The following is a 25,005-nucleotide window of genomic DNA, read 5'->3' as shown; positions in this document are numbered from 1 at the left end:
TACAAATGTTTACTATAATATTATTTCTTATATTTATCATCTTTATTGCCTTGAAGGCGACATCATTTTATGTTTAATTGGAGTTAAATAAGAAGATAATGCCTGAATATTAATTATTAAATTCAAGAAGATGAAATAAAATGACTTGCGTTGAATATTCAGTTGTGTTATGTTCTACTTTTGGAGAATCATGAAGAAATATGAGCGAGGGGGTACTCGTGATGTGACAAAAAGGCTCAAGGGGTACACAAGACAAGAAAGGCTGGGAACCACTGTAGTAAACTATGCTAAACTAAAACTATTATTATAGATAATACTATTTCATGTATTTAACCATTTGAGCAGCGTATTACTAACTTATTTTACATAATAACAAAACTAAAACAATTGTGCTCAAAAGGAGCGGGAAGACATTCAAAGAGCTTATAAAAACCTCATCTCTCGTGCATCTAAATCATCACTACACAAACTTTCAGCGTATACTACTGTATATGTATATGATAATGACACATGCATGAGTCTCGTTTATGGACGTACAGTCAAAGGAGAAAAAAAAGCACAATTTAAAGTCATACAAATAACAAAGCACATATCTTGCTTTCCGTTCATGGTCATACAAAGTGTTCAAATAAGGATTTATCGTTTAGAGTTATACAAAAATAAATACACCGTACAATAATGACAAATTATGAGTATATTCTCCAGAAGCTTTCCTAAAGATAATGTCTTTATACATTCTTTTAAAGTGTCCTTGTGTTTTGCTTCTTTTATTCTCTTTATTTACTTACTTCGAAAAACATTCATTCAAATTGTTGCAAACCATAACAACATAGTTATGGTATAAAGTTTAACTTGAAAAATGTGCTTTTCTGACCTTCAGGCAGAAAAATAAGCACCCCCTCTTGGACATGCTACATACATGTCAAGCATAACTGACAACTTTTAACAACAGGGAGGTTTGACGACAACCATCTGGCCCTGAAATCATCAAATGAAGTTAACGTGTGGCCGACAGATGCTGTTGATGTTTTTGTTGGCAATAGTTTTTTTAGACACTTGTAAGTCTAGATGTTGCAAAAAATAGTTGATTGTCGAGTAAAACCTAGAGTGGAGTGTGAAAAAGTCAAATATCATCCAGTGTAGGACATGTGTTTGGCAGTGAGCCCTTTAAAGACGTAAGTGAAACCAGTTTAAACCTGTCTGCTTATGTTGGTTTCTGAATGCAGAATGGTGCATACACAGGAGGAATGAATTTCAGAAAATACACTTTAGATTTTTGTTTTAGGTTTATCATATAGTACTACAAAATAAAGTACACAAAATGTATAAAAAACCTTCTCAGGGTCACTTATTGTGGATATTTTAATGATGTAAATAGCCTCATTGTTCGTATTGTGTATTTTGTTGTTTTGTGTAGTGGTTTTGTTTTGTGTTCTTGTTTTATCCAGGTATTTGTGTTTACAATAAACTCTGGACTTATCAATCAATCAATCAATCAATCTTTATTTGTATAGCGCCAAATCATAACCAATGGTATCTCAAGGCACTTTACAGTAGAGCAGTCTTAAGGACGGACTCTTCATTTTATGGATACACACATATGCATATATACGTATATACACATACATACTTAGTACTGTACTTGTATGTACACTCTGTGCCTGGCTGTATGTCACATGTAAAATGTTAAAAATCATAAATAAATTAGGACAAAAAAATGAAAAAGGAAAATATAGGACCTTTAATTTACAATTTTTTTTTTACCTCAAGTGTAAGCTTCATATTTAGCTTCATTTATTGAATAAAATTCTTATTAAGATAAATAGTTAAATGCTTTGTTAATGGTTCTTTTTTAGTAAATTTTAGTAATAGTAAATAAGTAATATTAATAGTAGTAATAATAGTAAATAATATTTTAGTTATTCTGACTCACAATCACAACAACCGTTTGCACATTATTTTACATCTTAAATGATCAACACACATAAAATTGTGTTACAAAATGCAGAAAAAATATTTACAATAAAGCTGCCACAAAAAGTTAGATATGTCCCTGTATGATCTGTTTTTTTTATTTTATTTTTTTCATTTTTGTGAAACCACCCACGACATGCATTGTTTCAGAAATATGTCAATGTTCCTTTTCAGCATTGTTTGGCCTAATAATGCACACTCTTTATACAGTAGCTATATAGAAAGGAATGTCTGCAACATCTTCATTTTCACGCTCAAAAAACCTCATTCTGACTTTTTAAAAAAAAGAAAAAACAAATTTGACACTATCAACACACAAGGCTGAAGACAATCTGATGGCAGCTATATACACATGTACAGTAGTCTTATCATCATTCTAAGAAAACAACTTAAAATGTATAAAACATGCTTGTGACCATTAACCATTTCAGGCAAATACAGATTATTTGTTCAAGGAAGGATTTTGTTTCCGTCCCAAAATTCTATCTTTTATTTGGCATTTGTTCTTAACCCACCAAGGTTTGTTTGAGCAGGTCTGCCATAACTCGTACAAAATTTTTATCTCGCAAATACTGTACTGCATTTGATGAATTTTTCCCACCTCATTAAAATGACATTTGTGTGCAGTTACATTACCGTAATCTGCTGCATTGGTAACATCGATTCGCTTTTCACAATTTTTTAATCTAATAACAGAATAGAGATCCAAATAATTTGCTAACAAGCTAACGTTAGCCCATCAGCAACATCACAGTAATATAACATGCTCTGTTAAAAGCATATTACTGCAGCGCTTCTCTCTCTCAATGTGCACACACCGCAGCAACACCACAGTGTCACTTACAGCAGCCCACAGGCAGGCTGCTGCGCGCACATGAACAACACATGCACTACAGAGTTCTAGTGTAACAATTACAAATCAAACATAATGTAAATCAGGCAGCAGAAATTACCTTTCAAGCAGAAAAGTCGCTAATTTCATCTTCTACTCCTTCAGACCAAACACTATAAAAAAAGACGGCGCTACAGGGCGGGGCCTGTGAGCAACAGCCGTCAGACAGCCATCACACACAATCGTGGCTCTGACTGGTTCTTTTTGCTCGGTCGCAGTGCAGTCTGGCAATCTGCCAACAGCTGCAGGAGCAGCAGGGGGGCTCAATGAGTCTGTTTTTTTTTTACACAAACTACTAGTTTCATGTAAAGCTGTCCTTACATAGTGACAGCTTTAGTAAATATGACAAAAAGTCACTTTTATAAGAGTTGCAGACTGCACCTTTAAAAGTCCAAAAAAAAAAAACTGAAGGAAGCTTGACCCCCAGATGGGAAGTAAATTACTCTCCTCCTCCTCTTTCCAGCCCCTTTTTCCACAGGACAGAAAGAAATCATTCAGCTCCTGTCTGTTTTTTTTTGTTGTTTTTTTTCAAACATCCCCCTCCTCACAGCCAACAGGAGCACAGATGACCACGCTCTACAGCCAGCCCTAATTGTGTGTGCGTGTGTCTGCATTTTTTCTTCCCTCTGACATGAAATGAAGAAGGAGAACGAGAGTTTGCACTTTCTGCCTCTATTCCACAGGACTTTGACTTAACCTGCAGGTTTAGGCTGTGAGACATTGCCAGATTTTGGTAAGTGTGAGTTCCTATGGTTTAAGATGTTTCCCTACAGTAGCCATACAGTAAATGCCCCACTAACAATTTATTATTTTGCCTTTGTGCATGTCAGTAAGTTTGTTTATGATCGATCAATTATGCTTCAACTGGTTTTTTCTTCTTTTATTTTGAAAGCTAACTTAAAGATTGTGAAGATTTATATTGTTTTTTTTCAATAGTAAATGCCTGTTTATGTACTGTATTAAAGTTCTCCTGCAACATGTTACACTCAAAAAAAGGAGGAAGAGTTTTTGCTGCGTGGTGCACAGAATTGTCTAAATTAATTAAAAGATATGACCAATAATGCAACGTTATTTTTTTAATGTTCATTTTGATGCGTGTACAAAAATCTAATTAACCAAAGTGACCCCATTAATACAAAACAAAAATATTCAATTATTCATAAGATAGATAAAACCTGAATGTTTTAAATATGAATGAGGTTCATAGAGATTCAATCAAACCAAAATGCTTTATCTTATATCAAGAAACTCAAACGGTGAAGAGGATCCATTATTCAATAACAGGTTGAGGTTTGAGCTCAGGTAGGCTCAACTGTCAGTTAAATATAAATACTGAAAAAAGACAAAAAAAAAAAATGGTCAGTAAATAATAAAAAAAAATAATAGTGTCCTGAGCTGCGTTTCATGTTTTTTACTATTGCAGACCAAAAGGGAAGCTCACACAATAAAAAAAACACTTCATAGCCACAGATGCTTCAGACTGGAGCCACTGAAAATCACCACTGTGTGTTTAGTTAAAACACACAGTTTTAACTAAAGTGTAAGAAATTTGAGTAAAAAAATATACAAATATTGTGCAAAAGTAAAATAAAGCATTTCCTCCAAGTCTGTCAAACAAACAGCAGCTCGTCAGCTTTTCACTGTTCAGCCTGTAACTGAACACAGTAGCAAAAATGGCTTTTCATTTATTTTTTTTACAGTTATTGAATCACTACTTGGCTCTAACATGTCATTATGGCTGAATGCAGTCACTCTGTATTTTAGAGTTGTTTCCTTATTAACCATAAAAAAAAAGTGCAGTAAAAGCTTACTTAGTAGACCTGCATCTTGTTCTGACTTTGGGCAGTTTTTAAGTTCTCTAACTGGAATTAATATCGTCATTACAAATATTTTGGCTTTGGACACATATTTTTGTGTTTTCCCACCAGTTTTAGGAATACATCTATTGTTGTAAAATATATCCCCATTATGACGTGTGACTAGATTTCTTTCCAATGGTTTGTGCCAATGACTATCCAGTAGAATAAAGCTCTTTTATTGCACTTACATGATTACATCAGGCTCTTGGACTGTGGCCCTGCTTGCATCTTGACTTGGTTATAAGGTTATTTAATGTATTTATAACTGCTACAGGATATTTGAGGTGGCCATTTTAAAGACACACAGGGAAGACATAAGTGAGTTTATGAGTTTTGGCCACGTTATAATCCTTTTTTAGCACCAAACTGTGGACACTTAAGGGTGTCTCTTTTTCAATGAAGCTAAAAATGAAGTGTCAATTTTTGGAAAAAAATACTCTGTTCAGCAAGATTGATTACAGTCCACATGTTTAAAGGACTCTGATAGACTTAGAGAGCTGTTATGTTAAAATTCCAATTTGACCAAATGTGCTTTGGCAGCAGAAAGACCTCAATGACAGTCGTTCAGGCAATAAAACACATTTCCAGCTGGACACGAGAGAAATCTGTATCTTCATTAAAGATACAATAAAAGCTAATTTTAAAAAGGTTTTATAAAATGTCATTTCATCTTTCATCAACAAAAGGCCTTGTGTTTATGGTTCAAACGGTTCAACAGTGGTAATTATGGTAGGTCCACACATTTGAAAGATTACAGTAGATTGTTAGTTTGTCAGTTTTAAAGCTACTGGAGACAATACACTTTTATTAGATAAAGACAGTCTACTCCTCATAGACCTAAGTGGTATTTGTTCAAAAAAATTGTAAAATGTTGTAAAATAGTGTTGAAATTATTTTATTAAACCAATTATTAACATTGTTGGAAAAGCCTCGTACATTGCATTGTGGGATGTGGAGTCCTGTAAACAAACCCATTGACATGTTTTTACTTACTTACTGTGATTTCTTGTGTTTGCCCCAAAGAACTCTGTCAAAGTGACTTCCCAACACATTTCTGGTGTTTTCACTGAAAGTTGTGACAAAATAATGGCTGATGTTTATTTTTGGGTTTACGCAAAAAAATCTGAAAACGGCCAAGAGTGATACTAGAACAAAAATGGTGTCAAGCCAATCATTGTTTTCCTTTTCTGGCAAAGAAACACTAGAAATTATGGAAGAATGTAGTAAAAATGAAGTAAAAACACTTCTATGCATCCATCTACAGGACTCCACATCCCACGATGCAATAAACGTTTAAAGAGATCAATACAAACTTTTGAGCTATCATATCAACCCTTTACATATTTTTTTTTTGAGCAAATTATTTTTGCTGTATTAACCTATGAGATCTACACTGTTCAACATCCATTGGAATTTCTGCCAAAGTGTGTTTTTCTTCAGTTTTCTTGATCGAGTTTAGGCCGAACATTTGGTATGATGATGATTCTGCGTTCTATTTGGTACACAGTCCATCATTTGAGTAGCTTTGGTCTAAACCACACCCCTGACTCATTAAATCCCAACTCTGCTTTTCAGGACCATCATGTGGAACTCCCAGGTGATCCATATCTTGGCATTGGTATCCATGGCAACTGAAACATTATGCCAAAGTGGAGATGGAGAATGGGGCTCAGGCATAGACGACGTGTACTCAGCTAAAGTGTCCATCAACGACACAAAGCAGACAGCAGGCGATGAGCCAGCGAGGGTGAAAGGTATCCCCCAGTGGAGCACGATAGCAGCGTCCCCCACATCCTCTCCCCCTGTGCTGCTGTATGAGCTCCATCAGGACAAGTGCTCGGTGCACTTCAGCACAAGAAAAGCTTCAGCTCGATGGCTGAAAGCTGAGAGAGAGGAGCTGAGCTATCTGCAGGCCTTGCAGCATGCAAACAAGGCAGTGATGGAGGACTTGGTTCAGTTTGTGGGGGCGGAGCTAGAAGAGCAGAGCTATGAGGAAGTGATTAAAGACAATGTCTTAGGAATTCAGCAGGACCACAAGAGCTGCCATGAGGTGGTGGAGAAAGTTGAGGAGGATCTACAGAAGCAGCTGGAGGGAGAGGTAGTGGGCTCGCCCACAGGGATGCACAAGTGAGTAAAGATATGTAGATGTGTATTCATTTCAAACTGCATAGAAGCTACTACACTGTTCTGCTCATGATTATCCTATAGACTCCATTATCACATGATGCTGGAGATAATCACGTATGATAAACTTATTAAGAACAGTAACGGCTATATCCAGTGACGTGCCGTGAGCACTGGGTAGGCAGGGCGTTGCAAATTGAGACCACCAATGTCAACACCAATGACAATTTCATATGTTTCTGCAGGCAAGTGTTAATTCAATTCAATTTTATTTGTATGGCGCAATTTACAACAAAGTCATCTCAATGCGCTTGTCAAAATATAAAATTCATAATAAGAAAGAAAAAACCCAACAAGATCCACATGAACAAGCATTTAGCCATCTAACAAAATCAACGTCGTAAAGCACCATTAAAGAAACAATCATTCAATATAGCCTCCATACTCTCCCAACAAATGGCACGGCAGCGCATCTGTTGTTTAGCATAGCACGGTTACGTCCAAAGGCAGCACAGAGAGCTGCCTTTTTATGTAAATGGTTTACATCTTGGGCAACTGACCACGCATGCACAAACACGTAAAAACACACTATGGGAACAGAGTCATGCTTTTGGGAGGGGGTGTGGCCTCCTCCGGCCTTACAGCGGAGTGAGACTGTGCAGCGTCTCTGTCGTACCAGGAAATAGCAATGTTTAGTCATTTATGAAAAGCACAAATTACTGACACTTTCAAACTTATAGGTACTGTAGGCTATAGGAAATTGAAAAACAAATAACTTATGATTATATTTTAATTAAAACAAATGATCAAAATATCAATTCACGCTTGGGTAGGCACTGCCTACCTTGCTTACCCTGACTGCACGTCACTGGCTATATCATAAGCATATTGTAGATGGTTAAGTCTGACATCAAAATGAGTATGTAATGCGTTCACATTAGATAGCATGGAAAGATTGGGTATGTGAGAAATACCCAGATGTACTGTATACTATATACTACATTTTTTTAAGTATGCTCGGTGGGCACATACTCAATCGCCCCATGATGATTGGGAGCGAAATGTTAAATCACATTTGTAAATAGGGCTCTTCTGTCAGTAGCACAATGGAGGGTCTCCAAAAATCTCCGAAAGGTCAGAATGAAATGTGTATGTGACTTTTATGGACTGAATTACCAGATGTTGATATTCTACTTGGTCACTTTCCCGCTTAAAATGTTTTCAGAACTTTCAAAGGTGCCGAAATAACGGAGATATTTAGCCTCAGTGTGCTTCAGATTTTTGTCGTTGTAGGTTCGAAATGCATCTTGGGAAACATTGACGTATACTTCAGTGGAAACGCTCATCATTCTAATCCTCCTAACTATATAGTGTATAGTAGACAGGATATACTAAATGAGTGTGAGGTGTTAGTATGCGATTTCGTACACAGTCAATGTAAAAAGAACTAACCAGAGAAAAGTCTTTCCCAGGTGTTGATCAAGCTATGCATCATTACACTCCAAACTGATCCAGCCCCAAACCATCTGGGTACCTTTGTTTGTGTGAAAATAATCAACTAGTGAATTAGTCAATGAGTTTATCAGCTCAACTCTGCACCATCTGTGCCCTGAACAATAGTCATTTAATTTGAGAATCTGAATCAAGTTATCTATTGTTCTTCCTTTTGTGTCTGGAACGTAATTGGTTGTGTTTGATAATAACAAAGCTTTATTTATAGAAAATACAACTTTTTACACACTCATTTCACCCTGGAAAAGGGAATTGACATTATTTAACTCTTTTTGAGTACAATAGTTATACATCTTGGTAACGCTTTACTTGAAGTTCCTTTACCCCTCATTAGTAAGAAAATTATAGTGTTTCTTGTTTTCCTGTGTCTTATTGTTTCTTTGACACACTGCTTTCTCTCTCTCTGTGTTTTCTCCATCCGTCACTTTGCTCCACTTGTGACTTGGAATGTTTGGGAAAAGGATGAGAGAAGCGACCTCGGCCTTTGACGAAATGCTCACAGCTGCTTCAGAAATGGCCAGCAGGTTGGAGAGATCCTCCCAGACTCTGCACGCTTCATTCACCAAGCAACTCAGAGACATCAGGATCCATCGATGACAAACGCAAACGCAAAACCTGCTCTGAATGTGACAATGACATGTGGCAACTTTCAAAGAAAGAAAGAAAGGACAAAACTTATCTCCATTTCTGACCATTTTGTTTTTCTATTCAGCTTTCAGTGAAAGGAAAGCAGAGAAAACGTGAATAAAATGGATACATTGGGATTTTACATGCATGATAACCACAATATGGATTCATTTTCCACCCAGACATTACTTATGACTGTTGAGGTCAAAGATGGCAACACTCGTGCAAGACTGAGCCAAGTTGAGCGTTTGTGGATCAAACTGGATGGGCCTTCTGGGAGAAAAGTTAATGACTCTGTTTGTCTTCTCCAGAGGAAGCTCTGCTTTGGCCATCTGGTTCCAGGGTAAGGATGGAGGGCAGGGCACTCTTACTCTGACTAGTGAGGAGGAGTACCACTGAGAGGCGAACCACGTTACAAATGTTCCTGAGCTGCATGGAAACAACTTTGTGCGAGGAAAGCTCTTCAGAATGGAGATAATAAAACCATTTCTATCTTTGTAAAGGCCGTATCTCAGCTGTGTTGTACAGTTTTGTACTATTCCCTAAAAATAAGCAAATACTTGTGACCCAGGAATGATTTGATTTCACTAGACTGCGAATGTGTATTATAGCAATGTGTTATAGAGTAGCATATGCTTTAGTTGTGGTCTGTAGGACACAACGTATTACCAATAAAACATCTCATTGTGATTTTTGTATTTGATGTTTCATTTGATATAACTCCTTAACACACCAAATATTTTGATGCCCAACATTATATTGGTACAAGTGGAACCTCTTCAAAGAAGTCAATCAAAACCTTACACTATATTTAGTTTTACCCAGGGACAACATCAATATTTAAAAGAATGATACAATTTTTAGTTTACAAAACTTGATCCTGGTTGCCTGCATCTACATGCAACTCTTCTTCATGCCACCTACGAAATAGAAGAGTTGGAACTGGAACTGTTGTCCCCTGCGGGCACAGATTTTTCCAGCTCACGGATCTTGTGTATCAAATTTCGGTAAACAAAAGAGGTATACATCTGACTTCTTTGTTTTTTTCCCCGCAATGTCTTCGCAAATCCATCCATCTCTCTTCTGAGCTGTTTCCTGGGACGATGGCGAGTAATATGGGTAAAATACGGGAGTTTCCCAGCCAAAAACGAGATGCTTGACAGGTATGTTTATTCGCCCTTTCTTTTTCACTTTCTCATGACCCGACCCAGTGGCCCACCGGGGAAATCCCCTGTGTCCCTGTATGCCAGTCTGCCCTTGCCTGTACCATGAGTTAAGATAAACGGCACGACTCATCAGAATCAGAATCAGAAATGTTTTATTGGCCATGTACAGTTTTAAGGACAGTACAAGGAATTTGACTTGGTGGTTGGTGCACAAAACAAACAACAAAAAGAAATAAAAACAAAACAACAAAGAACAACCCAGCAACAATAATAATGATAAATATAAAGGATGAGGGATAAATAAAGGATAGATAGAGAATAAAGGATAAATAGGATAAATATAAATATATATATACAGTGCAGCAGATATCAAGCTGGTGGAGGTGGAGATCGGGTGGGGGGTTCAGTGGGTGACTTGGGGTGTGTTCATGTGGATGGTGGCAGAGGGAAAGAAGCTGTTTTTGTGTCTACCAGAAGGGAGAGATTGGTAGGAGGTTTGGCTCATGCAAATGCCAACAACCGACACGGTCTGTTCAGAACTCTATTTCGATTCATTAAGTGACGTTAAGAATGTCAAGAAGGATGGCAAAAATGATATTTGTAAAGCATCAATGTTAGGTGTAAACCTGGCATGAAATCCCTCTGGTTAGGCCTAGCCCTAGCTAGCCATACATTTCAGTCATTACTGAATAAATTACAATTTAAATGTAGACTAATTCATAATCAATGTCATAAAATCAGTCAGGAAGAAATTAGACTCCCAAAATACACAACCTACCATTAACCAAATGACTACTGCAAGCATACGACCACTTTGATTTTGGGCTCTATGTAGTTTCGTCATCGTTCGTTCACCTCAGCACTTGGATCCATAATTTCCGTTTCCGGCCTTTTTCTGTAGGTATTCTGTTCAATGATAGCTTTTCCTTCAGCCTGGCGTGGTTATGACAACCTAATACTATGCAGAATTTGGGCATTCTACGATAAAAATCTGCCAGACTGCAAGATCTCCACCGTGTTGTCAGCCATCAATGGTGGTTGTCAAGCAAACGCATACCCCTCTTGAAATAGCAGTGCTGACGTGACGCCAAAAGGTGCATAGAAATCAATGGACTGAAGGGGCGATTCGCGTCATCAATGACGTCATTTCAACATGACGGTGCAGTAGTCTCATTTTGAAAAGTTAATAAAACAAATATGGTGCAAAATAATGCATTTTGTTAGGCATCGACCTATTTGGACCTTTGAAATGTCCTTATTAGAAATAAGGACATTTCAAAGGTTTTAGGCCACATTTGTAAGAACAGTGGAGGATCCCTTTAAGATAGCAGTAGCTGTATGGCAAGCCCTTTTAACATTTCTACATTTGACTATCCGAAATTAACATTATAGATAACAACATAATTGTGACTACTCATAATTCAATTTAAAGGCATCTCCTACTCAATAATCGATATCTGCAACTAAATTATGTCTATCCATGGACCATAACTCTATTTAGAGACATCTACAAGTGCATTCTGACTAGGCGTAATTGCAGTTCAAGATATCTATAAAGTCATTTTGAATTGTTAAAACGTGATTACAGATATCTACAAATGTCATTAAAGATATATTTAATGGATGGGAGTTGAAGACTAGTCAGAGTGCACTTGTACATATCTTTTTTAGTCTGAGTCACGCGACCTAAACTTCCCAATGACTGACCAATCACGTGACCGAAACTGGCCAAATAGGAAAGAATGTCAGTATATTGATACAGCAACCGTACGGAAAGCCATTGCCTTAAAGATATCTGTAATGACAAACCCCATACACAATTAATGGGGAAAGTGACGTCATTTGTCCTAGGAGGTATTACATTGTGGATATCTGACACTACATGTGTTAATAGGGTAAATGTAATTGTAGATATATGAAATGTTCATTTTGACTAGGAAGAATTAAATTGTGGATATCTGTATTGCATTTCCAGACTAGCTATTGAATGTTAAAAGGGTTTGCCTTAGTAGCTGTAGAGTATGGAGTTGTAGAGAGAACAGACAGTTTGACTTTTTTCCTACGTGTAGGGGCGGGACTTATTAGAGAGAGAGAGAAAGAGAGAGAGGGAGGGCCAAATGTAATGTTAACCATCCCTCTGTTGGCATTAGGGATGACACATTACAGTGAACGCATCACTTTTTTTCAGCTCTTGCATTTCAGCCTCGCTTTGTCTTCAGTCACCAAAGAGTCCACATTTTGGCACCGTGCGTAAAAACGCACAGAAATTTGCGTCACAACACTTTTTTTTACTGTTCTTGAAAGGATCTTTTATGATGGGGAAAGAAGGACCGTGTGCTCCATGACTCAGCACCAACCGACAACTCTGACTCAGGTGCTCTCATCGCGTGCGCGTCAGTGCGCGGAGCGACAAGTAGTTATTAGCGGAATCCCTCTCCTCTCTGACCCCCACCACCACTGACACCACAGCAGCTCCAGTGACACCACTGAGGCCAGCTTGTCCCGATATGCCTCCCAGCTGTGAAGATGACAGTTGCTGCTGACACACCGTGTTCTATCCGGAGAACCATCGGACAGCGGACGGACCGTCATCCTCCGCTGGATTTATCACTTGTGCGCAAAAATGCTTCAAAACCACCTGTTTTCAGCGGAATCTGCGCTCATTTGGACACTGATGCTGAGCCACACAGGTAAGACTTCTCAGGTGGAATTTAATGAAGTGTCACCATTGAGCTTTAGCCCGACATATAATGGAGATTTGACTTTATTGAAATCACAAAAAGATCATCATTGATTAAATTAAAAAAAAAAAAGTATGGAAGCCCATTCCTACCAGTATGAATAAAAATAAACAAAATACAATAAAATGAGAGAGAAGTGATTATGAGATAGTATCTCATAATTATGAGACTTAGAATAAATACTAATTGAGATTTTCTCACAATAATGACTTAGATTATTATTATTTTTTATTTTTTCCTAGTTTTTTTTTATTATATTGAATTAAAAATGTGAGGTTGTTTAATTTAAGACTTTATTTTCTGTTACAGACCAAAGAAACTGTGCCCATGTGACAGACGAAGATCTATATACTATTGTTTTCATCATTTTCAGCGGAAATTTTAATTCTCAAAAGTCAAAGAATAGCCTACTTTTTCCAAATAAAAAACAAGTCCCATATAAAGCTTGTTATTGTGTTACATTGATTTGAAATGTCCAGACCTTTAGCCCAAAACTTTGAATTATTATTATTTATTTTTATCTGTGTGAATTGATTCTATTTTCACAAATCTACAATTTGTTGAATGCCCAGAGCCATTTTCCTGACATGTGATGGGGTTTGTTTCCTGTCCGCACGCGCGCACGCGCGCGCACACACACACACACACACACACACACACACACACACACACACACACACACACACACACACACACACACACACACACACACACACACACACACACACACACACACACACACACACACACACACACACACACACACACACACACACACACACACACACACACACACACACACACACACACACACACACACACACACACACACACACACACACACACACACACACACACACACACACAACCAATTTTCAGTCAACTTTTTGCTTCAGGTATTTGACAGCCTAATTTCACTAATTGTAGCCCCCATGGCCAGATAAGACTTCATCGTCCAAACTGGTTCGTTTCCTAGACCTGGATAAGATCCAGCCCGTGGATGTTGGAGGTCTCGACTCATTGCGAAACTCTTGGCAGACGACTTTGATCAATAACAGCGAGGAGAGGAGGCTTTAGTGAAGCACACATCTGCTCCCTCTCAGGTGCACCTACTCCTAAATGCTGCATTTTGCTGTTTGGAGAGTAGACATGAAATCTGTGCTACATACTGTATTAGATTGCCAGATTTGAAATGAGTTCCATGATGGAGGGAGGAGAGCCTAAATACTAAAATGAGTTACCTCAGTTTTTCCACATCCGGCTGCTAAAGAAAGCACAGACTCAATGAAAACCATCTTTTTGAGATCGATAACTGCATATTGCAGTGGACATGGCAAAGTCTGCACTTAAACCACATGTGTCAAACTCAAGGCCCGGGGGCCAAATCCGGCCCTTCAGAGCCTGCAGGAGAAAGTGAAAATGACAGAGAAAACACAATTTTTGTGTAAATTACCAAACAATTTAGTTGTAAATTGCTGTTGAAAATTTCCAAAATCAATGCAATTTTTCTCAAATTATTCCACAAAAACTCCACAAATTAAATAAAAATTGTTGATGCCCCATACTTTATGTCTAATTTATAACTGGAAGTGCAAACTTAGGCACAATAATGTTGAAATTGTTAGTTTTTCTACCTAAAATCATGTGGCCCACTTGAAATTGAACTGGCCCATATTTGGCCCATGAACTAAAATGAGGTTGACATCCCTGACTTAAACAATTCAATCAGATAAACAGTATATGGTATATATACAGTATTATATACGGTATATATGGATCCCTCGGAGCTGTATTTGACCACCTCATCACCTGAATGCTGCTCTCTCAGTCCTAAAGTTACAGAATTCCAGTAAATCTAATATTTCTGTAGACAGTTGTGTTTTGGGATCGCTTACAGGCTGTTTAATGTCTCTACTATGGGTTCTTGAGTTTCCTTCCACATACCAAAAATATATATCCGGTTCCTTAAAGTCTTTGAATTAACAGTAGTGGTGAATGTCTATCGGCTTTTTGTTTTTAATCTGCACTGATTCAGCTCTAAATGTGTTTCCAAGCATTTAGAAAAAGTCCAGATGTCCTGCTGAAGGTCATTGGGAGCATTGGAATGCAGACAGTGCTTTCAAAATGTACTGAGATATTCATGCGTGAACGTATCCAGTGAGCCTTTGATAGATCAGAGAGATCAGAATAGGATGCATTAGTGTTACCGGTTTGTTATAATTGGATTTTTAAAAATTTGTAAAACATTGCCTGATATAATGAGAAACAGTTTCTGCCGCAACATTTAAGAAAAATCTGAATTTGGTGTAAACGTTTGGTAGTGTTAGACCATGGTGAGGGGGGAAGGAACAGGGGAGAGGGAGTCAGGGTAGGATAATGTCTCATGTTATAAAATATACAAATACAGATCAGACAATCACACACACAACTGCGATTTTTCAAATTACAAACAATTAATATTATACCCAATAAGAAATTTTAAGACACATTTAATAATCCATGAAAATCATTTTCTGAAAGCAAAACAGAACCACTCAACATGCAGCCATTCTAAAATTAGATTTAAATTGTGCAGATAGTTATTGCTCTATAGATAAACGATCAAGCTCCAGGCACTTTTCTTCTTTTTTCATTTAGTAAAATGATATTATAGTTAATAATATTTAAATACCTACATACATAACTGTCCCCTCAATTTAAAACTATCGTAATCATTTGAAACATTTGTCGTGCCACAAAGTGACAGTCGGCGTCGACTATAAATCCCTTCCAATGTGTAAGAAATGACTTTTTTTGTAGCTAACACCAGCAAGTAATGATGTGTGTAATTGACTCTGACTGCACTGATAAAGGTGAAAGCAATAATCCCTCAGGGACACAATGTCTGTTTCCCTGGTTTTTTTTTCTCACTCAGATGGAATAAAAAAAAAAAAAGCGAATAAATCTAGTGACTGTCTGAGCGAGTACACAAATCTGATATATTCAAGGTATTTTCATGGAGCCACCTCTCGCTGTGTAGAAATTAGAATGATGGAGATGGATGTTTGTTACTACGGAGGGAGGAGAGTTTCTAAATGTCCTCTTGGGAAGTTTTAAAGAACATTGCATTTACAGTTTTCTCTTCCTAAATGTGTTGGATTTACATAATCTAAAGCACGTCTGTCAAACTCCAAAATCCGGCCCGTTTGGAGCATCCAATTCGGCCCATAGGAGAATGTAAAAATGACAGAAAACATAAATCATTGTATAAATCAAACTCAACAGGCGCTCACAGTTTTCCCGTCGCTTATATCACATGATTGTTGTAATTTTTTACTGTTGAACAGTTGAAAAAACTCAAAATTCTTTCAAAATCCTTCAATTTTCCTCAAATTATTACATAATATTTCCCTTAGTTGAACAGAAATTGGTCACAAAATTGAGGACATTTAAAGTGAAGATCCTGTTGGGACTGTTATCTATCACTTATTGCTTGAATATGGTCGATTTCTCACATATTTTGTATTTTATGTATATTTAGAAGTGCAAACTCGGGCACAATAATGTTGAAATTACTTGTTTTCCTGCTTAAAATCTGTGGCCCTCTTGAGATAACAGTGCCCCGTATTTTAACCACTAAACTATAATGAGTTTGACACCCCTGAGCTTTGAGTGAAGACACAAATTAAATTCCGACATATTCTGCATACAAAACGTTGCTCAACCTCCTGCTCCCGTTGTAATTAACAGCTGTACTTTATTCCGTGTATAGATTTGCCTGAAATACTTTCGTTTGCATATAAAATTACTTTTTACACATAAGCTACTTTATTTTAATACCTTATAAGCTTATTAAAAATCAGAAGAGGTAGAAATGGCTTCTACAAATGCCCACATAGCATTAGCGTGATCACTGAGTTCCATTATCTCCTCCTCACTCTTCCTGCCTTCTATAAAAGCTTGATTTTACAGGGAACTGTAGAAGCACTTTGTTTTAAAACTAATCATGTATTCATAGGTCTGTGTCAGGAGAAGAGCCACTCACACGCTGAGGAGGAGCTCTTCAGGACGCTGTTCGCCGGATACAACAAGTGGTCCAGGCCCGTGCCCAACATCTCCGACGTGGTCATCGTCAAGTTTGGGCTCTCCATCGCTCAGCTCATCGACGTGGTGAGAACACCCGTTTCCTGATTTGAGGAAATCAGATTAAAGTTAAAGGAAATCACGACTGTTTTCATTTCTAAATCAATACTAAAGCTAAACACTCCAACAGGGATGTACAGTAAAGTCTGTTTGCCTAAATCTGGTCCTTTAGATCATCCAATTTGGCCCACAGGAAAAAGTAAAAATGACAGAACACATGAATCATTGCATAAATTACCAAATATTGAAGTTGTAGCAATCTTTTTCCCTCCAAATACACAAATTGTGCCTATATCACACACAATTGTAGTCTTTTTTTATTGGAAATAACTCACATTTTCTGAAATCTCATCCAAATTACAAAAGAATGGTGACAAAATCAAGGATTTTTAAAGTGTTGATTTTACATTGACTGATATCCGTCACTTATTGCTTGGATATTGTCGGCACTTTTTAAACGATATATATTAGTTAAATATGAAAGTGAAAACGAGAACACGTTAGTGTTAAGTGTCGTTTTGTATTTTTCTCCTTTTAGTTTTATAAATCCTCTTTATTTTATGTCATATTTTGTTGTCATTTTGTGTATTGTGCTGTAATCTATGTTTTTTAAGAGTCATTTTTTAGTTTTTTGTGTTATTGGAGTCATTTTATGTGTTTTTGTTGTCATTTTAGTGGGCGTTTTTATTTATTTATGCGTTTTGTATGTTTTCAAGTCATTTTGTGTGTTCATTTTTTTTTTTTTTTTTTTTTGCCAATTCATTTTTGGGGCCGCACAAAATTAGATCAAGGGCCACGATGCCCATGTCTGCATTAGACTATTAAACATTTACTTTGCATAACTTGCATTTGGATGATATGTATTCAGTGAAACTTCTGTATATAGACAACTAGTGAATTAGGATTATATTTTGTAACTAAATTGAGTTTTGGTTTTGTTTCGATCACATGAAATCACACATACATACAAATAGAAATCATTAATAGTTACTTCATAACTTTAGAAAGTGCGGAGAAAAGAAGAAAATAACTTCTAAAAGTAAATTACAAATAAAATATGAACACTAAAGCAGAGAAAAGGATGGCAGTTTAAAAAGCAATAAAATATTACTAAGGCCGGCACTAAACAAGGATAAACATTCGGTTTAAATCACAATACAGTTACAAGATAAAGTATTGACACTTCTGTTACACAACAACAAACATAAGTTATATATATTTTTTTTTTAAAGTCCAAATGTAGGATAAGGATATTATCAGATGTTTGTTCTGTTGTGAACACAGTCTGGATATCAGTGCCCCTAATAATTTAAACGTTGGCCAGAGGGCCGTGGTCGTGTCCGAAACGGCGCACTACGCACTATTCTCACTCATATTTAGTGTGTAGTGGTCCCAATTTGATGGTCTGCACAGATTATGGCCGCCAGAAATACCCAGATGTACACTATGGTTGTGTCCGTAATGGCGCACTATACGCACTATTCACCTGAAGTGTACATGATGGGCACACTACGCACACTCAAGCACCCCATGATGCATTGCGAGTGGTCACAGCCAATACGGTGGATGCCGGTCCAAGCCAACATCAGGAGGGATAAAGATATAAATGTATGTTTCTGGTGTTTTTTATTGGTTCTATTTATTATGATAATATATACAAGTACAAACAATCAGGCACTGTTTACAGTTTTAGAAATTGGCGAGAAGTTACCAGGGAATGTAAAATAGTCCCGGGACCGGCTTCAAACTAAAGCATCTGTGCCTGTCTTCTAGTCATTTTTAACGCGTTAGTAAATAGGGCTCTTGTTTTGAAGTTCACCGGAAGTTCTGTCAGTAGGACAATAGAGGATCTCTGGAATGTCGGCATAAAATGTGTTTTCACAAGTTTTACGGATCATATGATCACATGTTAATATTCTACTTGGTCACTTTCTTGCTTAAAATTTTGCAGAACTTTCAAAGATGAAGAATTAACGGAGATAGTTTAAACTCCAGGTGCTTCCGCTTTTTGACGTCGTACTTTTACAATGCATCATGGGATACTTGGAAGTGTACTTTCATGGGAAGTAGACCTTAGTTTGGAGTGGGCAGTGTCGAGGGCTTGTAGTGCGCCATTTTGGACACAGCCAGCTGCTCAACCATACTGGGGTCCTGCAGTGAGGCATCTCTCAAAATGCCTTCATAAAACAGCAGCTGCTGTAGAGGCCATTCATGGAGCAGAGAGAAACCTCCTCTTTGTGATTTATGATATTTAATAAACTATGTTTTAGCTACTTTACATATCTCACTTTCTCCTTCACTACTTCCTTTGTTAGGATGAAAAGAACCAAATGATGACAACCAATGTCTGGCTTAAACAGGTGAGAACGTCTGTTTATTAATAATAATATAATAATAATAATAATAATAACAATAATACATTTTATTTGTAATCCACTTTACATTTGATACCAAATCTCAAAGTGCTATTATTAATATTTAGTCCCTTTATTTATAAACTACAATGAGATTGAACATTGTGTATGGACTATATGAGCTATATTGCTGACAAAGCTTGATAATATATATATATATATATATTTTTTTTTTTTTTTACTAACCTTAATAGTAATTTCATACAGAGTTAATCTTTTTATTTCCAGGAGTGGAATGACTACAAGCTGCGATGGACACCATCCGACTACGACAACGTGACGTCCATAAGAGTGCCTTCAGAGCTCATCTGGGTGCCAGACATAGTCCTCTACAATAAGTAAGTTACTGCACAGTAACTGATAAAGAGACACATTTAACTAAAAAAAAAAAAAAAAAACGAGTGTGCTAGTGTGGGCTAAAAAAAGCCATGACAAAAATACTCAGAGGTCAGTAAAAATACAGATAATGTGCAATCGCTGTAGGAAAAAATGGAGAAAAACCAAAACATAACCAAAGAACTTTAGCATTTAGCCACAATAGGATGTGAAATAGCCCAAATATATTCTGTTCTTGAAGTTTACATGTCAGAATTAGAAAAAAAAAAATGAGACAATCTAACAATACGGAGAAAATAACTCACCAAAAACTTTTAAAATGTTAAATTCTGATAAATGTGATTCATATTTTGACAAGAGTTTTGTAAAAAAAAAAAAAAAAAATAAAGGCACGTTTAAGGTGCGATGCTGACCTCTAGTGGACACAATACGAAACGTGCGTGGTCTCCTATTTTTTTGTTTTAAGGAACAGTATTACATTCACATTTCAAAATACATTTAATTTTGACATGTCTACATTGCAAAATATTAACTGTCATATTGTTTTATATACCTTATATTGACATCCCTTGAAAAAGAGTAAAAAATAAACCTGCCTCGTGCTCGTATATTCAATTTTAATGCTTTAAAAATAAAATAAAAAAATCCAGTACTGTGATAATATATCCCTTCTTCCCTCACAGAGATAAAACCTCACAGATTGACGATGGCGTTCTGCTCCATTGGGTCTCTGTAATCACTGTGTGTCAGTAAAATGATTAAAGGTGAGACCAATGAAATGATAACTACTTTATCACTGCGCGTGATCTTATCTTCATTACAGCAAAGAATGGAGCTGAGATTAGGGATTCAAGCTGTGAGAGAACATCACACATTTAGCAACAAGGTTTACAGAATGAATGCAGCCATGCTGGTTCAGGTGCAACGTTTGCATGTTCTCACAGAGCATGCAAACCTATAGGTTTGGAGATAAAGGGACGGATGGAGCTTAAATCATTGGTAAAGTGTACAAAATGTCACACCTTGGAGATGTGGTGGTGGAGGATCCCAGTGCAGATAGAGACTGAGGCAGCAGGCAGGCAGGCGTAGCTTTCATAATAAAAGTCCATGTTAAATAATCAAAAACAAAAACCCAAATCTAAAAAGGCATGAGGGAATCAGTGAGCAGGAGACAACACGCCGCAGCAAACAAACAGGGTAACAGACAATGAACCAGGAGCCATTCAGTGTCTAAACACTCAGCTAATTAGTGAGGGAGGCTTCATTGGGAACGAGCCACACCTGGGTGGAAAACAAGAGGCATCAAATTACTCAACTTAAACACACTGACGTCACTGGGAGATGGAGACACCAGCAGGAATACCTGGGAACACAAAGGTGAGAGTTAAAACATGAAACTAAAACAAAGAGGACCACAAGGACTGAACACAACTAAAACCAAACACACATATATATATATGTAAGCAACGCGAAGGGAGCTCCCCCTTGGTCTTCCATGAGCTACATGGAGAGACATATGCAGAGAGAGCGGTCAGCAGGACCCCCTGGAACAGAAGCACTGACGTTAGAAGGCAAGAGGAGACATAATTTAATTAGACAGAAGACAAGGAGCTGGGGTGGGGGTTAGGGATGGGAATCGAGAATCGGTACTTTTTGAGAACCGGTTCCCAGTAATCCAATTCCTAGGAATCGTTTGTTTGCTTGCCTGTCAATTCTGCTTATCGGTTCCTCTTACGTCGCTAATACTTGATGACGTCACACGCAAGCAGAGTGTTGTTTAAACAATGAGGATTTGCATAGTTTTTTGTTAGTTTAGATGGTGTTTGAAGCAGTCAGGACGGGAGGGGGGCGGGTGGTGCACCTAATGAGCAGTTACCCCGGAAACATTTCCCGATTTAAAAAAAAAAAAAAAAAAAAAAAAAAAACGTTACGGTGACACCGTTTTGTGCCAATTCTGTCCATTTCCGCGTTCAACAGTGAATACAGTTTTCATTGGTCAATAAATGTGATTCCGTCCGCAATTCCGTTAACGTGGCTTTTATAGGGCTTTACATAGTCTAAAGAGTGGTTGAAGAAGTTCAACTATATAGAAGCCTTCCTCCCATCCCAATCAAAGACAGCGCCAACCTCTGGTGGTGGATGAAGAGGGACACAATGCCAATGGTGTCAGCTTTAGCTGAGAAATGTCTGTGTCCAAGAATCCTCGACACCACCTGAAAGGTTGTTCTCCACAGTTCTCTGTCATTTCCCATTTGTCTCTCTTTCTTTTCCAGCGCTGATGGTGAATTTGCAGTGACCCACATGACCAAAGCCCACCTGTTCTACACGGGCCAAATCCGCTGGGTCCCTCCAGCCATTTACAAAAGCTCTTGCAGCATCGACGTCACCTTCTTCCCATTCGATCAGCAGAACTGTAAGATGAAATTCGGTTCGTGGACGTACGACAAGGCCAAGATTGACCTGGAGCGATTTGAGAACACCGTGGATCTCAACAACTATTGGGAAAGCGGAGAGTGGGCCATCATCAACGCCGTGGGGACGTACAACACCAAGAAATACGATTGCTGCCATGAGATCTACCCAGACATCACCTACTTCTTCATCATCAGGAGGCTGCCGTTGTTCTACACCATTAACCTGATCATCCCCTGTCTGTTGATATCATGTCTCACCGTCCTGGTTTTCTACCTTCCCTCAGAATGTGGGGAGAAGATCACGCTGTGTATCTCTGTTCTGTTGTCCCTCACTGTCTTCCTCCTGCTCATCACAGAGATTATCCCGTCCACGTCCCTCGTCATCCCTCTGATTGGTGAATACCTCCTCTTCACAATGATCTTCGTCACCCTTTCCATCATCATCACCGTCTTTGTGCTTAATGTACATCATCGCTCTCCCAGCACTCACAAGATGCCCCGCTGGGTTCACACCGTCTTCCTTGACTTGATCCCTCGTTGGCTGTTTATGCGACGGCCCGCGCCCGACGGTCGTCGTCGCAGGTTGCTGCTTCTCCAACAGGAAGCAGCAGCTGAGCGTCAGCTGATGCAGATAACCGGACACAAACCTGGCAACCTGCTCAGCACCTCGGCCACGTGGCTGAGAGACGAGACCACGCCAGAGGAAACAAAGAAAAGCTGCTATGAGGACATGGAGCTGGGAACGCTGACCTCCTATTTCTCCTTTTGTCCTCCGTCACCCAGACCTCAGGCGTCAACACCCCCAACCAAACAGAAAACACCACAGATCCGCCAGGATGGACAAGTAGGGCCAAACAAACAATTATCTGGAGGTAGAGTGGAGTCCAGTCAGAGAGCAGCTAAGGTGGATGATAATGTGTCCGAGTCCGGACATCTGCTTTCACCCACTGTGATGCGAGCTTTAGAAGGAGTTCAATACATCGCAGACCATCTGAAAGCAGAAGATGCTGACTTCAGTGTACGTATACTTTTTATTTCTCTCTACGACTGTCTCATCTGTCTCCACTAGGACTGTTATCTACATTACCTTTTTTGTTGTTCATAACTTAAGACATACGCCTTTCTTTCCCTGACCAATACTGTCTGCATCCCATTGAGTATTTGGTTCCAGGCTGCAAAGAAAGAAACCTTTTTTAAAAATTAAATGGATGAAATAATTTTCATGTCGGTTATTTTACATTTGAAAAATTGCCACTTCTTTATTCGACATTTTCAGGAAGTGTATTTACTGCACACACGACCCGCGACTCATCCATCCATCCATTTTCTGACCAGCTTGTTCCTTTTTTTCAGGGGTCTTTTGGTGCCTATCTCCAGCTCTCATTAGGCATTAGGCGGGGGGTACACCCTGGATGGGGCGCCACACAGACAAACAACCACTCATATTCAGTCCTACAGCCTATTAAGAGACTCCAATCAACCTAACAGTCATGTTTTGGATAGTGGGAGCTTGATTCTGCAGTGGGTATCTTTGCTTCATCCCTGAAAAAACACTAAGGGCTTAAGCTTTGCTGACTTTGTGCTTTTTGTGTGGTTGTGTTATTTCCACACAGAAACACATGAGGTTCTTTAGAGTTTTTAAATTGAGCATGAGTGAATATTTGTTACGTGTTAGTTAGTCTACCCATTAGACCCGTGATGGACTGGGTTCTGTCCACACCCTACACAGAGCCTGGCACCCTAAGGAAAGACTCCAGCAGACCTCTGAGGTACAGGTTTGACAGACCTGCACAATCCTAATAAGGCTGGCCACAAAGTTATTTCTGTCCTTTCAATGTCCGAAGCAGTTGTTTTGCTTTCTATTTGGATGAAAAATATTACAAAAGTACATTTTTCATGTTCTCTTCTGTTGTTGTTGTTTTTTTTGTTCTGCAGGTGAAAGAGGACTGGAAGTATGTTGCCATGGTGATTGATCGCATCTTCCTCTGGATGTTTATCATCGTGTGCTTGCTCGGGACAATCGGCCTCTTCCTGCCGCCGTGGTTAGCTGGCATGATTTAGCATTTAGCTAAAAAAGTTGAGAGGATCACGCGATACCCAGCATTTGGAATGTAGCTGAACTTTTCTTCAAATCTTTAAGTGAGGTGGACATTTTTCAAATGAAACGGAAAAGGTCCAAACTTATATATATATAGATACACTGAGGGAAAAAAAAAAAAAAAATGTTTTTGTGGGTTCAAGCTGAACAGACTGGAGGTTTGGGTTTCAGTCTCAGAGAATTCCTTCCACTGCAATGTCTTCAGTCTCTCTCAGGTGGTGTTTGATTATATTACTATAACTTGGCATGCAAACCAAACAATTAGTTATTTGAGTTTGGTGGGTTGGAGTTCAGTGTGTTCACATGCAGCATGAGATGTTACTGTGATGATGATTCATGATGGATGGGAGCACTATGACGTTACTCTTCAGACGTTTTAGAAATTTAGACTTCACATTAGTTTATTTTCATATCAAAGCTTGTTGGGAAAATGTAACGTCTCCACAGAAAGTGAATAAACGTTTCTGTTTATTTTTCAAAATGTTAACAAAAAGTGTAATTTTTATATCACTGGGAAAAAAAAGCACACAAAGAGAGGAATAATTACTATTTTAGGTGCCCATTATAGGTTGTGTTTTTTGTTTTTGCTTTACACATCTATGATGGCAGAGTTCAGTAGTGAATGTGTTTTACAAAAAAAAAAAACAACAACCTTGGCCTGAAATCTGTAAGAACCAAAGTCAGAGAATTGTACTTTACTTTCACAAGTTGCATTTTATCTGATTG

The 25,005-nt window shown here is 38.1% G+C and overlaps 2 protein-coding genes across 2 annotated transcripts; both read left to right on the top strand.

Moving 5' to 3' along the window:
* The first annotated feature begins 3,496 nt into the window (after positions 1–3,496).
* Positions 3,497–9,553, top strand: LOC114457858 (uncharacterized). Its single transcript, XM_028439978.1, has 3 exons — positions 3,497–3,599; positions 6,301–6,852; positions 8,823–9,553. The coding sequence occupies exons 2-3, from the start codon at positions 6,308–6,310 to the stop codon at positions 8,956–8,958; spliced, it is 681 nt and encodes a 226-aa protein (XP_028295779.1). The 5' UTR covers positions 3,497–3,599; positions 6,301–6,307; the 3' UTR covers positions 8,959–9,553.
* A 2,760-nt stretch (positions 9,554–12,313) lies between these two features.
* chrna2b (cholinergic receptor, nicotinic, alpha 2b (neuronal)) lies at positions 12,314–24,931 on the top strand. The gene is made up of 6 exons (XM_028439970.1): positions 12,314–12,844; positions 16,893–17,044; positions 19,333–19,377; positions 19,660–19,769; positions 22,041–23,199; positions 24,117–24,931. Exons 1-6 carry the CDS (start codon positions 12,778–12,780, stop codon positions 24,240–24,242), a joined length of 1,659 nt encoding a protein of 552 aa, XP_028295771.1. The 5' UTR covers positions 12,314–12,777; the 3' UTR covers positions 24,243–24,931.
* Positions 24,932–25,005: the final 74 nt, after the last annotated feature.

Source organism: Gouania willdenowi, chromosome 24 (assembly GCF_900634775.1).
Source record: "Gouania willdenowi chromosome 24, fGouWil2.1, whole genome shotgun sequence".
NCBI classification, from domain to species: Eukaryota; Metazoa; Chordata; class Actinopteri; order Blenniiformes; family Gobiesocidae; genus Gouania; species Gouania willdenowi.
The sequence above is the reverse complement of the archived record's forward strand: the minus strand, read 5'-3'. Positions and strand labels throughout refer to the sequence as shown.

Bases quoted from the DNA above. Each gene is read 5' to 3' on its own strand.
- chrna2b (XM_028439970.1), top strand. From the start codon at position 12,778: ATGCTTCAAAACCACCTGTTTTCAGCGGAATCTGCGCTCATTTGGACA. The intron at 12,845-16,892 runs GTAAGACTTCTC...ATGTATTCATAG, and splicing joins ACTGATGCTGAGCCACACAG to GTCTGTGTCAGGAGAAGAGC. The intron at 17,045-19,332 runs GTGAGAACACCC...TTCCTTTGTTAG, and splicing joins TCGCTCAGCTCATCGACGTG to GATGAAAAGAACCAAATGAT.
- LOC114457858 (XM_028439978.1), top strand. From the start codon at position 6,308: ATGTGGAACTCCCAGGTGATCCATATCTTGGCATTGGTATCCATGGCA. The intron at 6,853-8,822 runs GTGAGTAAAGAT...GTTTGGGAAAAG, and splicing joins TCGCCCACAGGGATGCACAA to GATGAGAGAAGCGACCTCGG.